General features: G+C 39.5%; 1 protein-coding gene across 2 annotated transcripts in view; it reads right to left on the bottom strand.

Moving 5' to 3' along the window:
* The window catches only part of NT5DC2 (5'-nucleotidase domain containing 2), a 28595-nt gene that overhangs the window by 4480 nt on the left and 8710 nt on the right, over positions 1-15405 (bottom strand). Inside the window, exons 4-11 of one of the 2 annotated variants that reach the window (XM_048491113.1) lie at positions 15254-15309; positions 12024-12123; positions 9788-9916; positions 6988-7048; positions 6697-6799; positions 4901-5002; positions 2117-2198; positions 115-201 (exon numbers count right to left, since the gene is read on the bottom strand). In XM_048491113.1, the coding sequence (XP_048347070.1) occupies positions 115-201; positions 2117-2198; positions 4901-5002; positions 6697-6799; positions 6988-7048; positions 9788-9916; positions 12024-12123; positions 15254-15309 (720 nt within the window). The remainder of the gene's footprint in view (positions 1-114; positions 202-2116; positions 2199-4900; positions 5003-6696; positions 6800-6987; positions 7049-9787; positions 9917-12023; positions 12124-15253; positions 15310-15405) is intronic. The other variant, XM_048491114.1, reaches the window with a different exon arrangement.

The raw sequence follows: 15405 nt of genomic DNA, 5'->3' as shown, positions 1-15405 counted from the left end.
ATAAAGATTAAAAAAAGAAACACGCTTCTCCTTAGATTCTGCCAGAAGACAAAGAACACTTAGTGGTACTGATAAAATAGAAATAGGAATTTCCATGGGGATGGTAATACTTACTGCAAGGTCACTGTACAAATGGTCACCAAAATAAAGGACTTTGGACCCACGCCAGCCTGTTAGCCGCAGAAAGTCAAACAGATTACCCTGAAAAACAGGATATATAAAAGAGTGTGAGAATAAACCAAATGCCACATTCCTTCCTGTAAGAAGGAAAAACCCCCTCAGTATAGTTGTCTTGAAAAGGTCAATTGAAATAAGTACTTTAATTTTTTTTTACCAAGCAAAGCCAACAAAGGAAAATATTTGTTCAGAATAAGCAGCTTATTAAAATGCTGTGGCTAGAGGCATACAATGTTCTCATGGGAATTTTGGTTTTCAAAGATGCTCTTTTTTTCAAATTTGACAAACAATCACATCATTTATACAAATTCACATTTGACACCACTTGGGAATACGTATTACCAACAACTTTTAGGTTCACAGACTAATTTATTCAAAAGTTCTCATGGCAAGCAATATGCTTAGCTCATCCATTTGCACTACAACTCCACAAGATAGGCCACTGCTATTCCTATTCTACACTGAGATATTGCAGCAAATGTACTGATTTGTTATGAAAGGATTTTGTGGTCAAGCTGCAATTTAAAAACAAGTTTTCTAAATCCCAGTATGCTGACCTCCAGCTTCTCAAGAGGGTACGTGATAACTTTAGCTATAAGCCTGGCTTGAGCTCAGGCAGATATTCTTGAAAAAAAGCAAACGCTAAATGCTGCCAGCAGAGTTTTCTTCTGAGGCATTCCTGCATTGGGGGTGGGGGGTGCTGTATAAGAACTGGTGGAGAGCAGGGCCTGCTGCTGAATGAGAAGGCTTAGTCCACTTGGTGTGTGCAGAAGAGCTTCTATCAGCATCATTCAAGGCACCCAAGGGCACGGCATGACCAGAACAACATCTGTCTGGCAGTTTTGGAGGGCTCAGGAAAATAACTCTTTAGAAGAGCCTTCAGATCCTTGAGGGTGTCTGGAAAGGCAGAGGAAAGTCTGTAACTGTTCTGTCCTTTGTTTTTAGAATTATGCTGTACCAGTTTCACTGCTGCCTTGGATCTCAGTTATAAGATAGAAAGGTGGGTTAATAAATGTTTTAAATAAATACTTGGAGGGAAATAGAGAAACATGCCATTTTGAATGTTTATTATTAAAGACAGTAAGTTGTTCTCACAGTCATAACCCTATCAACAATGCAATGCTTAGGCCAAAATGGGAAGATTCTAATCTGTTAATCTCCCACAATTAAGTAAGAGCACGATAAACAGAGAGCTGCTATCCAGGATGATTATTGAACTGGGAATATTTTGCAGATGCCACATGTGTATCAGATCATGTGGTATCGTGAATCCCACAAAGCCTCTTCCCTCCTTCCAGCATCGTTCCCATAACATTCCATCAGTAACCCTTGGAGGCATTTGTTTGCATTTTATTTGGATGACACTAAAACTGTGTCCAAAATTCTGTCCTTCGACGCAACAATTAAACACAGCAACATGTTCTGAGCTTATTATTCTTAGGGCTTCATTTCAACCATCTCAGAAGCAATTTGGAGTTCTAGACAGTTCAACTGCAAAGCACAAAAAGTGGGTTAACACCACTTTCCCATCAGCCTCCTCCATTGATCAGCCTTCCAATCAAGTAGCTTCTCTAGACCTTTCTAATCTCTGGACTAAAAGACATGAAAGACAATCTATTTGCCCTGCCATGTTAACCCAGAGGAGCATGCCATAATGCAGACAGGCTATTTTTCATAATGTAGTCAGGCTATTTTCAAAGTGTTTAAATAATTAAAAACAGCAACTATGAATAGAATTTGAGAAGACTATTACCCACCTTAGGAGAGCCTAATAACTAAGAAGAATGAACCTACAGAGCAAAGTGAAAAATGGCAGCTATTCCCTCCCACAAAAAAAGTCACAATCAATTTGTCCCTATGCTTCTAAACAACCTCAGAAAATCCAGTCCTCTTTAAATTTTAAGTCAGGAAGTGATGAATTATTATTAAATAGTTTTACCTGTTTGTAGATTTTCCCTTTTTCCAGTTTGCTTATCTTATCCCATTGAAGTGAACCTCTTTCATCCATTTTTCTGAACGGTCTATCCAAAAAAATCAGATGATAATATTATAGTCCATGTCCAGACGAAGTAGCCCAGTTAAATATCCATGAGCAGAGCAAAGAATTAAACCCCAAATTGTAGGGATGCAGTGATCAAATTACAGATGGGTCCCTCCTCCCCTTTGCAGTGGGTGTCCGAAAGTAGCAGTGGAAGGTTCAGGGGAAGGGCATGGTTTGAAAAGGAATATCTGATATCCATCACTGCCATTCACTCTACATTCCTTGGAGAGCCCAGTGTTGGCAGCAGTTCCTTTTCTGGACCTCACTTGTCACAAGAACAATAAGCACAAACATAAAAGTTTATTATTAGAGGCTTGAGGTGCTTGGGGGAGGGATAAAAAATAGGAATAATCCTAATTAGAATGTAGATTTAGGAGATCCATGTCACTCGATATAGCACTATTGTAATTGAGCACTTTCTGAATTTCTGTATTCTGAAAGGAGGTGAAATATTAGTCGTGCAACACCCAGCAGACAAGCAGAAATAAGAGGTTGTGAGTCTTGGTACAGTTTGTAGTCTGAATTGAAGAGAAATCTCAACACTATTCTGACAGTTATAGTCTCATAAATCTGGGCCCTAGTGTCCCTACAATGTTGTGAATATTTTGAGGGTGTGACTAACAAAGGATCTAAAATAGGATTAGGGGTAGGACTTGTGGATGTTATTAAGGGGCCTTAATCCCCCTCCCATAATTCAAGCACTGGTTTAAGGTATATATGCTTGAGGTTTAATACAGTGGATAATACATAACTAGAACATTAGCAATTCATAAATGCAAGCATTTCTCATATACATTGGTTATTAACTGCTTAAGCATCTCTCCTTTCTCTGAAAATGGGAATTTTTCTTCAATACAGCTCTTCTGTAATCTAGATAAGTACAATACCTGGCTGCCTTGCAACTGCCTACAACCTTAGAAAATGTTTCTGGTCGCCAGAATGTTGGACTAAGACGTGGGCAAGGCAGAAGGCCAAATCCTTACACAGCCATGGAATTCACTGGTAGTTTGGGAAGTGCATTATCTCATAGCCTACTCTCAGAGGTGTCGTATGGAAAAGTATTTGTTGGGCTCGTATCCTTATTAAAAACCTATCTGTATGGGCACAGTAGCACAATAAGAGGGAGGTTTCTAATGTTGTTTAAACTTTTGGCAAAAGTCCATTTGTAAGGCTTAAATTACATATAGTCTTTCTGCTGCTATGCATTGTATACATTGGCAGTTCCCTCAGTATAACAGCAGCTAGAAGTCTGGTTGAGGCAGGCAATGGCAAACCATAGGGTTGCCAGCTCTGGGCTGGGAAAAACCAGAAGGTTTTCAGAGCAGATGAGGATGGGGTTTGGGGAGAAAAGGGATTCTAATGTCACAAAATCTACCTTCCAAAGCAGCCATTTCCTCCAGGTGAACTGACCTCTGTCACTTTCAGCTGCCGCTTGACAACACATTCTACAACCACCAGAACTCTGACAATTATCAAGATTGCCAACTATACATAACAGGCCTTGTCCTATATCTCTGTCTTACTTACTAAGCCAGCGGTTCTCAACCTGTGGGTCGCGCCCCCTTTGGGGGTCGAACGACCCTTTCACAGGGGTCGCCTAAGACTCTCTGCATCAGTGCTCTCCATCTGTAAAATGGATAAATGTTAGGGTTGGGGGTCACCACAACATGAGGCACTGTATTAAAGGGTCGTGGCATTAGGAAGGTTGAGGACCACTGTACTAAGCAGTGGTGAGATATGAAGTAGGTATGGGACCCCTAACATCCACCACTAATAAGGTTATGGCTTGACCATTAAGTAGTTACAAAAAGGTGGACTATGAATTTATAAAGAGAGTCAGCATGGTGTTGACATTAAGAGCACCAGGTTCAATCTCCCACTCCTCCACATAAAGTCTGCTGGTGACACTGGGCCAGCCACAGATGTTTCAGAACTCTCTCAGCCCATGCAGAGGTAAGCAATGGCAAACCACCTCCAAATGTCTCTTGCCTTGAAAACCCTACTTTCCACTACTTCAGTTTATAGATCCACTACAAAACAAAACTTCACAAATAACTTGAGGGAAAAGTACACTCATGGACTTATAGCTCTCTCACCCCTCCCCCACCCCCCCAAACTCATCAATTATCCTTCAGAATTTTCGGAGGGACTACACACTACAACCATACTTGAGAAGCATTTCATACCAACACAGAGCTACTGAAACAAAATTTAAGAGTCACAGAGGAAATATTTCATACTTAACATTCTGGATTGTTTGAGAGATTGTTGATGAAAGCAGCAAAAAAAAAGAGAAAAAAAATTGGCTGGGCACTGAATTTGGGCACTGAATTATTTTCCACTTCTTAGATGGCAACAGTCCCAAGGTAACTGCCACAGCAGATCAAATAAAAACAGGGTGAGCCAGGACAGGAAGTTTAAGAACAACCATGGAGGGGGAAAAAAGCATTTCTCTTGCCTGGGACTTATTGTTACTGACAGGCACTGCCCAGAGTATTAGCAAAATTGCTCTAGGCCTGGAATTCATCTAATAGCTCTCCACAAACTTAACAGTTTTAGTAAACTTAATGAAAGAACATGGATGAGCACAAAACTGTGTGGCTGCCACTTCTGGCATCAACTGCTTATTTAAGGTAATGTGCAGATTTGGTCTAAACTCCATTATATGGCACATTAACATACTTGCGTTTATCAGTGAAGAAGCTGGGCTTCTCTGCTTGCACTATGACCATATCAAAGAGGTCTCTCCAATCCTTGCCAACCATGTGGTTCATTCCCTTATCACTGTAGACAAAACAGGAAAGTTACTTCAGGAAATCCAATTCCTTGACACTCTAGAGATTTTGAGTTTCAGAACCTTTTTGTGAAGGCATTTTGCATAACTCCTACCCTTTTAATTTATTTATTTATTTATTTTTGATCAGCACAAATGGAGTGAAACCAAAGCTTGTTGCTACTCTGTATCAAACTCAGAGTAGACACTTCCAAACCATTTGTCTTCTCTTCATTTTAAATTCCTGAATCAGTAAAGGTTACTCAACTAAATGTTAAAATGGAGGTGAATGTGACCCTGGAACAAGCCAAGGGGAGCGTCCCCATGGCGCTTCAGGGGCCACTCAGCTCAGAATTGCACTCAATCGGTATTAGCTTGCCCATTGTGGCCTCCTAAAAACTGACAGCAAAGCAGGAAAAGCCAGTTGGTGAACTGACTCAAATTACCTCAGCCAATGAGTCAAGTGGCCCCTGAGGCTCTGGAAGAATGGTTAGAACTTAGTGATGCTTGCTTTTGCCCACCAGCAGTCCCCCAGGAAAGCAGCCCACCAGAAAGTTTCCCTATAAGTTAAATGGCCAATCCAGCCCTGATATTAAACACATCTCACTGACAACAGATGGTTAAGCCCCACAGCAAGACTAGTAAAAGAACCCAGCCACAGACAGGCCAGACCTAAACTTTATTTTGATACCATTTCTGTCTTTCCTTCCAGTTTTGCACAGGAATAGGCAATCTGAGAACCAGATCGTGAGATAAGGGACTCCCGAAATGGAGTGAGCAGGTTCTCTAGCCAAGACAAACAGTACAGGGATGGATAACCTACTAGATTCAAATCCAGTAGCACCTTAGAGGCCAACAAGATTGGGGGAGATATAAGCTTTTCAGAGTCAGAACTCCTTTGTCAGTTATCTAAAATTAATGCAAGTGTCACAGATTTGGTTCTGACATGTTGCACTTTATATCCTATGACATTTTTGGGACCAATCCTTCCCTGTTCAAGGACACCATGCCTGGAGGCAGCAACAGTCTTTCTATCCTCCCTCACTGGTATATGTAGAATCAGCATGTATGGAGACTGTAAGGAATTAGACGTTTGTGAATTCCTCCTATATCCCCACCTGCTCTTCTTCCCCAGTCATTCAACTAACTAAAGGTCTGGATTTTTACAGTAAATGAAGAGGTACGGTTGGATGAGGCTATGAGAGGGGTGCACAGTAATGTCCTGGCGTACTGCTTCCTAGTATGCCAAGGAGGAAATAACCTAGACCAGAAGAAACTGCTTTATTCAAAGACAAACTATTGATCTAATTAGTTTTGTAGCTTTCCAGTGTCTGTGAACAGAAATCCTTCCACCTGAAGATGCAAAAGACTGGACCTAAGTCCTTTTGCATGGAAAGCAGCTGATCTACCACTAAGGCATCCCATCTTATGAAGATCCTTCCATGAAGAAACTATCCTATTACGAGGAAGGATTATGCCCTTGGGTGGAACAGCTGCTACTTTTCAAATTTAATATACCATAATTCTTAATTTAAAATAATTCCAAAAATGGGTTTTGCAGTCAAGGAAACAACTCTTCAACAATTAAGGCTCTCCACTACACAGTTCTGTATTAAAATGCAACTATTAAAAATGCAACAAACATGTGATACCCTCATATTTATTTTCACAAATATTTATATACAAGTAACTCTTTATTACTCACACAAAACTGAAGGGACTATTCGTGATAAGGAAAAGTTTTTTATTGTGGCTAACCAAACGATTTAGGACAGTATAGGTTTCGTCTCCATGAAGAATATATTTTTCTGTAAACAAAAAAACACATATGTATACTGTAGAACAAAAAGACTACTACTACTACAATGGGAAAGGAGCAATGCTTAGGTAAACTGTTGATTACCAATGTGAAATCACTGATCTACTAGCCATTAGATGCCATATAAGAGTGCATTGCCATTTAATGTGCTCCATTAAAATTTGTAATTTAACTGACCCATGTCCTTTTCAATCCATTTGTACATCATTCCTTTCACATGGACATCTTTAATGGCATCCTAAAATGGGAAACAGTTGTACATAAATTTTAAATCATATATTCACAGAGCATCAATGCACATGACAGTTCACAGAGCAACTTGTTCCCCACAAACACCTCTGCCCTAGCAGCTAACAATTTTAATTATGGGTAAAGGCAAAGTGGCGAGGGTTAACAAAAGATAAATTATGGCAATGAACTAATACCATTTTACAAGGAGAAAAATTAAAAAGGCACATTATCTTTCTTTATATAAGCAAGTAAGAATAGAAAAGGTAGTTACAGAGAGTAAATTCACTTTTCCCTCTAGGTCATATTTGAGGATTTTTTTAAGGAAAAAGAGAAACAGCAAATAATGAATTTTGTTTTCAGATAGCTACTAAACACAGTGACAAAAGGGAGTTTTTAAATAAGTCTGGGCCAGCCCAAACAAAAGTGATTATTCTGTAGTTAACTAGTGTATTCCTGCTGCAGCATAAGTTATCCCAGACTTGCAGAGGCATATACCAGAATTAATGGGAAAATAAGATTTTTTTTATTACTAGTTAATTGCTCCCTAATAGCCAAACACAGTCCACTTTAATTATAGCCAGCTTTGAAAACCCAGGAAAGCAGAGCATGACATTTCAAAAATCACTCTCTCAAGGCTGGAAGCTAACTAATAAGGTACAGTTTGTCCCCTGGCACCAAACAGCTAATCAAAATGAGCCCAGGAAGTGGCTTGTTCACATGCTCCAAATCCCCAAAGTACACAGTACACAGCATGTGCAGTGCTCTTCCTCACTTTAAAAGGTTTTACACATTTAAGAAACTCCTTAAGATGGATCACTGAGAAGATTCTAATTACTGTCGTCAGTGATCAAACAGAACTGTTAAAATGAGACACAGCCATAGCAAGGGTGAGACTCCAAACGGTTCCATGCAGGGACTTGAAATCCGAGGACTGCTTTCAGGTAATATAATGCACATGTTCTACACAGTATTAGATAACGACAGGCATTTTCAGGTGTGTGGAATGGATTGGATAGAAACATTCAACTATTTAAACATTCCAAGGGATTTCTTCTCTGCTTTGCTTTCTTAGCAACTTGAAAGGGCAAGGTATGCAACCCACAGGGGTTACTAACAGTATAGGATGTAAGAATGCACAAAGGTCTTGCTTCCTCAGTTCAAAATCACCATCATTCAGAAGACCAGCAAAGGCATCATGTATTCTGGTACACAGTACATATTGTTCCAGTGGCCTTAACCTGGGATTCCGAAGTGACTCATTTCATTATCTGAATTATGCATCTTTGCTTTTCAATAATGAAGCATATTATTGAGATGCCAAGGGCAAAGAGCTGTTCTTAGGGAATAAAAAGGTCAAGCCTTCAGAAGCTTTTAATAAAACATTAATTGGTAATAAAATACAGTGTTTACTTTTTTATTTATAACTTGACTTGTCGGCTGCCCTTACCCTGACAGGCTCAGTTCAGCTTACAATAACATTAATAAAAATAATAATAAAACAACAATCAGATCCTCACAATAAACATATATCCCATGATGCCCTTACTTGAAATAACATTCTGTAGTGTACAATAGAGGCCAAAGGAGGACAGAATTAGCCTAACAGCTACTGTGAAGGCACAAGACTGGAAATCAAATATAGGTGCAGAAACTCAAAACAGTGAACCTCTTACTGGTTCAATTGTGCCCTATGAATTTTCATGCATACAGTTTGGACAGATGGTGCATAGCAGGATAGAATGGAGAAAAGCACAATAAAGCCAACAGAATCAGAGATAGAGTTTTCCTCATGCAGCTATAAAACATGTGTGCACTAATTGCCCCACGCTCTTAATTAGGGTTGCCAGCTCTGGGCTAGGAAATGTTGGGAGATTTGGGGAGGAGGCACCTCAGCAGGATACAATACACCCTCCAAAGCAGTCATTTCCTCCATCGGAACTGATATGCATAATTTGGACATCAATTGTAATACATGGAGTTTTCTAGTCTCTCCCCCTGCCATCTCCACCCCCCTGCCCAGGCTTCAGGAATGGTGTATTTTGCAGAAGAGCAAGACTAAGAGCATGACTGTTAAGTGCTATTATAATAACAAGGAATCCCTTGCACAGAGCGTTAAACTAAGTCTTCTGTTTCTCCAGATCTTCATGCACTAGTAACTACATCAAACAATAATCTCTACCTCTGACGTTAACTTGGTTTGCACAATACAAGAAGATTTCCTGTACAGCTTATCAACCACCACACACTGTAGTTTTTGAACCACCACACACATTTGTATTTGAGCCACCCCATTTTATAGCAGATTAGAGTATTATACATAAAGACAAACCTTGAAGGAAGTAACACATTAATTAGTTAAAGGCATTAATTATATAGAAGATGAGAAATTCTCACACAAACAGTACAAATATAGTTGCCTCATTAAGACAAACAGAAAGTGCTTCAGGGGTCAAAAGTGTTGACTGTTTATTAAATGGACCCTCAACTCAAATGTGATTCCAACAGGAACAATCACAAAGTAGATGTTAAACACAGCATTTAAAGAGAATTACTGAGCACGATGCATACTATGTGGATGTGACTGTAACTATTTCACGTTAATTAAAAAAACAAAATTGTACTGCTGCATTTCCTACCTCCATTTATATTAGGTGACACTAAGCTCACTTAGTGATGTTTGCACTAGTTCCAATGTATTATACAAAGAGATTTAATGAAAACTGTGTCTTTAAACTGCTATACTCACACTTATATCCTTGTAAAGATGAACTTGGTCATATTCAATATTCTGAGCCATGAAATAATCAGTCACTGAAGAAAGCAGAGTCATTTCAGGAAGAGAGAATATGTCCATAAATTGTTTAATTGATGGACCCTGTTTGGAAGAAAAAATATATATTAGATATTACCAAAAACAAACAAACAAAAACAACCCAGCTTTTGCAGAATTTCGTGAACAAATGACAGATGGGAAAGGCTACCGGTACTAAAAATAACGCAATTTTATATGCATTGAGATATTTGATCTAGTATTCCACATGCTGGTTTGACACACAATATCTTGCCTGAAGGCAACCAATCATTAAATCTATAGCTGCTGGGTTTAACTCCAACATAAGGATTCATATATACATTTACTACTTCTTCCTAGCGTACCACAAAGTTAAAAATAATTTAAAATGGAAAAACTTTGAGACATCTTCAATGAAGATGTGACTTAAGTGGATGTGACTCATCTTCTATGAAAAAAATCAGTAAGGAAAATCTATCTGATCATAATTAACAAAGGTAATGTCCTTCATTGTCCATCCATTGCTATGAATACTGAAGCAAATGAAATCAGTACTTATGAATGAATCGGTACTATAATTGTATTCAAATTATTAACTGATGCACTCCAATTTGTTCTAGGCTTAAAAACATAATGTATTTATATAAATTAAAAAGTATGTCCAAAACTGCTTAGGAAAGTCAACAATTCCACGAGATTACTAGGATTATGTCAGGCACAAGGCAAAGCCACACGTTGTCTACTTTTGACCAAAGACCAGTGCACTCTATAGGGGATGGTCATTCTCTTCCACTGAGTGTGTAGCTTTGGGAGGGATGCACTTGGAATATGTGGGAGGAAGGAAAGGTATACATGCCTAGTCAGTCAGATCAGCCAAATCAACCTTGGTGATCAGTGGGGTGATGGATGGTGCAGCCAGATGGCCCCCACATCACAGAGGCAGATATGATCTCCACTTTCACCTTAGCACTTAGCGCAGAGAATGTAATAGTTAGGTGACATTCTTATTGAGCAAAAAACAAAAACATGAACTGAAGAGGTGCTTTCATAAAATTTCAGCAACGCATTTGCATGAAGTGTTAAATAAAAATCTAAAGAGTTACAGTTCCTAATATTTTTCAAGTTTCTTGGACAATATTCATGGTATCAGCTAGGTGTGGGACACCAAGTGTTTTCTTTGGATGTGGCAGACCCAAGTTCAAATTGGGCATGTCCTTGGGTATATAATTCTCTTTGACTTTTCTATTTCACACTAATGTTATGAGAACAAATAAGAAGTCCTCAAAGAAATATCAGACAGCTATGCAGCCTGCTTCGTTCCAATCAAAACTGATTCTGGACCGTGTATCTGAGTTGCGTATCCTGGGTTTAAGGAGATGTTCTGATGTGAGCTCCAAATCCACTATAAGTTAAAATGGATGCAGCAACCCTAGGGGGCCTACTCAATTTTTACACTGTACAGTTATTGGACTCCTTTTCTTTGTAGTGTCTTCTAAACTGTTATATGTGAATGAACCACAATCTTGCACTATTTACATTCTACACTATGCATTGTCAAATCTCATCAACTAGGATTTATAGACTAGTAAAGGAAATATAAGTTCTCCACCTAAACTTTTAAACTCTATTTAAAGCCATTAGGCCATATAATTCGTAGCTTTGAGGTCAGAGGTCATCAATATGTAGATAATACACAACTATATATACCCTTATCCAAATCTCCTGGTGATTCAGTAGAGGTGCTAAATCCCTGCCTGGCTGGAAAGACCAAAGTAATGAGGGTGGAGGGATAGGGATCGTGAAGGTCTCAAAAAAATTTATGCTCCCCACTTTAAGTGTGGTTCAAACTGATCCTTGCCAACTCAGTTAAGAGCCTTTACATTATTCCAAATGTATATTCTGTTTACTACATGGAATGAATAGTAAACATTTACTAGTGAGATATGCCATTCAATCTGCTGTCTAAAACATTAGTCCCCAGAGCCACCAAGTCAATCAACTAAATGCTATTTTACATATGTTTTCCAGACTCTCTGGCTCCTTCTTACATTCTTGCAGAAAGAATTTGTTTTAACTGGCATATGCTACTCATCTCCTCACTCCCCAAGTTTTAAGAAGCTATTGATGATGTCACTTAACACCCCCCCCCCGCCCGCATTAAATTTCCTGGATAGTAGAAAGAATATGTTACCTGTACCTTGCCATAGAAATCACTCATTTGGTATAATGGAATGTGCTGGGTTCCACCATACATCTCAATAACCTCTTCATCTGGTACTGGTTTCAGCCCTCTACAAAGCAAGTTACAAAAAACATTTCAGTAAATGCCAGTCTCAGATATAAAAAGCCAGAAAAAGGAAAGAATGGCGACTCAGCTTAATTACAGCAGAAAAGTTAAAAAATTGACCTTTGCATTATCCATTTCTAACACAGTGTGGTGTTCCATTTGAACTGTAAGCTATTTTAAGAAAACATAGTTTAAAGAAAGCTGAAATTAAAAATTTCACAGGCCATTTCTACTTATTTATTTATTTATTATTTTTCAGATTTTTAGACCGCCCCATCCCCTAGGGGCTCTATATTGGCAGTCTGTTGTGTTAGCTTCACTGAGAACAATTCTGACTGGATAGTCTGTGGAATGAAAAAAAAATGTTACGTAAGGTATGAACTACTGTATCTTAGGACAGATCATGTAAGTGAATAGATATAACTTCTACCAATTCCACCACAGTGCTCATAAAACTCAGAGTGCTCCCTTTTGATTTTTTGTGCTTCGGTATTAATCCCATTTTACAACGATACTTTCTCTACACAGTTTTTGCATTAAACAAAAAATATTACAAGAGCTCCATGTTCCTTAACCATTTTCCAATGCAAAGAGATTACATATTATCCAATAAGTATACGACATCTGAACTGGCCAACTGCCAATCTTGGAGAACCAGAGAAACTGCACACTCCAAGGTTATGAATGAAAAAGGCTGCACAAAGCTTTGAAGAGCCTCCAAAGATGAAGTTATAAACAAAAAGGGAAAATAAAATGCCAGTGTTCTTTGCAATGCACCTAATGAAGTACACAACTAGATAGGCCAGGTAGGTAGGCGTACCTTGCACACTGAAAATACATGATCCAACAAAATAGCAAGGGAAGAGAAATGTGAATATCTGGAGAATGGGGATGTATTATCAGACATTATTTTTCTAGCAACAATTTTCCACTACACAGCAGTTCAAGGACTACATGGCCTGGCCTATTTCACCTTCAAGTGCTACACCACAGTCACTTTACAGGTTTTACCATTTGAATGCAGTTATCTAAAACATTTGTAATCTAATGTTTATCTATATATATAAAAAGCTAACAGTGTTTTTGTTGATGATAGCATAACTCAGTAACTGCTGGGCCAATTCCTCTGAAAATTCCCAGCCACTATAGTCAGCCAGGTGAGAGTGTTTTTAGATGTTCACATACCTGAAATTTCACACCTGGACCAGGTAAAACACCTTCTTCCTGGCGCTCCCTGGTGAAGGACATGCAGCTGCCTGTGTGTAACTCACCCTTAGAATGTTCGTGCAGCTTAGAATGTTAACTCAGATGGCCAGATATGAGCAGTGAAAACAGTACATAGGCAGTAACTCGAGTGGAAGTGAAACATATACACATACATACACACAAGGGAGAGGGAAGGGAGGGAGAGGGAGGGAGGGGTGGCATGCAAGGGAAGAGAGGGAGGGAGAGGAAAGGGAGGGAGGGGGAGGCATGCAAGGGAAGAGAAGTGAGAGAGGGGAGGCAGTGAGGGGTGGCATGCAAGGGAGGGGAGGCAGGGAGCCCAGCATCTTGATATGACCCACCCTATATGCCATTAAAGGTTTTGTATTTGTTTGATATGACCCACCCACCCTAGCAGAGGGAAAGGGAAGGGAGGGAGGGGTGGCATGCAAGGGAAGAGAAGTGAAGGAGGGAAGAGAGTGAGGGGCGACATGCAAGGGACGGAAGGAAGAGGCCAAGCACCCTAGATTCCCTGAATACTGCAATTACAGTTAAGAAAACCAGGCACACATTACTCAGGAGTCAGCTCAGTACAGCAACCGTGACATACTTTGAATGGCTGCATCGCGCCCCTCAGAGGGTTTCCTCAGAAGCGACACCCATTGCCACCAACCAAGGTAAAGGATCGTGACCAGCCAGCCTAGATGTGTGGGAGGGGTGCCTTTCCATCCCCCCCACCCAGGAATGCGGCCACACACATCACTGACATCACACAGTATCAGGCTGCGTGTTTGCAAGAGCACGTACTGCTGGCCTCTGCAATTGATTTGTTGCTACTGTTCCTTTTCCATTTCACCACAATAAGCCACAGCAACGCGTGGTCAGGCCCCACTAGTTTTACATAATTCTTTACTTTGCAACTATTTGCCAGAATCACTACTGAGTTTGTCAGGCGTTCATACTGTTATGTTTGAAGAGATCTCTTTTTTCAAATAGACTTTTAGTTGATTGTTACAGGTTTTATTCTCATAAAGAACCTTGTCATATGCCTTATGCCTTATCAATATGGCCACTAGACACACGGATAAAAGCAAGATATTAGTTTCCCTCTTTGCAGAGTTCCAGGACCAATAATTATGCTTACTGGAATGAATCTTTTTTGGGGGGAAAACTTTTGCATGTCTTATCTGACAAAATAAATCCTTTAACAATTCAAATAAGGGACATGTTAATAAGGCAACTAACATCAATGAGTCTTTCCAGTACAGTCAGAGTAGAACCCAACTATGGCACAGTCCTAACCAGAGATACACCCCTCTAAACCCACTGACTCCAGTGAACTTAAGTTTCTAGCTCTGCTTATGATTGGACTACCATTTCAATGTGGTCATTTAGCATTGCCCGCAAAAGGTAATTAAACCTCATTTGTAGCATTCGTCATAAAATGGTGCAAAACAGGGCATAACAGCAACCAGTTAAAAAAGGGAAGATGGACACATTTATTTAAAACACTTTGAGCCCCAAAAGGACCTGAAGCAGTTTGTAAGAGTCAAGAATTGAAGGAATTCAAAAGATTACAAATGATGCAATTTTACAGCTTTGAGACTCATTGCATGTCTCCCTTCCCAAATGGGAGGACAGCCTGAACATGTCTATTTGCTTGTCTCTCAAAAGCTGCATTCCTCCTGTGCCTGTCCAGCACCTTAACAGCAATGTAACCTTCATGCATCCAGATTCCCCTTAATGCGTGAACAGCCACTGGGTTAATCAGGAGCCACTGCAATTCCAACCAGAAGGTAGTACTTGCCCCTTCTCTGCTACTGCGTTTCTTTTGCATCATGCTGTTATGTATATTTCACAGACTGAGAATCAACTCGACATATATTCTCACATAAAAACACTATTTGTAAAGAGATTTAGATTTAACTCACTGATATGCAGTACCCAGCTGAACATAGTGGAAAGCATCAATCTTCATCAAAAGGCTCTGAAAGATAAACAGAACATTAATGTGGAAACATTCTACTAGGGTTGCCAACATCTTAGTTGTAATCCTATGTGTTGCCAACAGCAATGTTACACT

This window comes from Sphaerodactylus townsendi, linkage group LG03 (assembly GCF_021028975.2).
Source record: "Sphaerodactylus townsendi isolate TG3544 linkage group LG03, MPM_Stown_v2.3, whole genome shotgun sequence".
Lineage (NCBI taxonomy): Eukaryota > Metazoa > Chordata > Lepidosauria > Squamata > Sphaerodactylidae > Sphaerodactylus > Sphaerodactylus townsendi.
The sequence above is the reverse complement of the archived record's forward strand: the minus strand, read 5'-3'. Positions and strand labels throughout refer to the sequence as shown.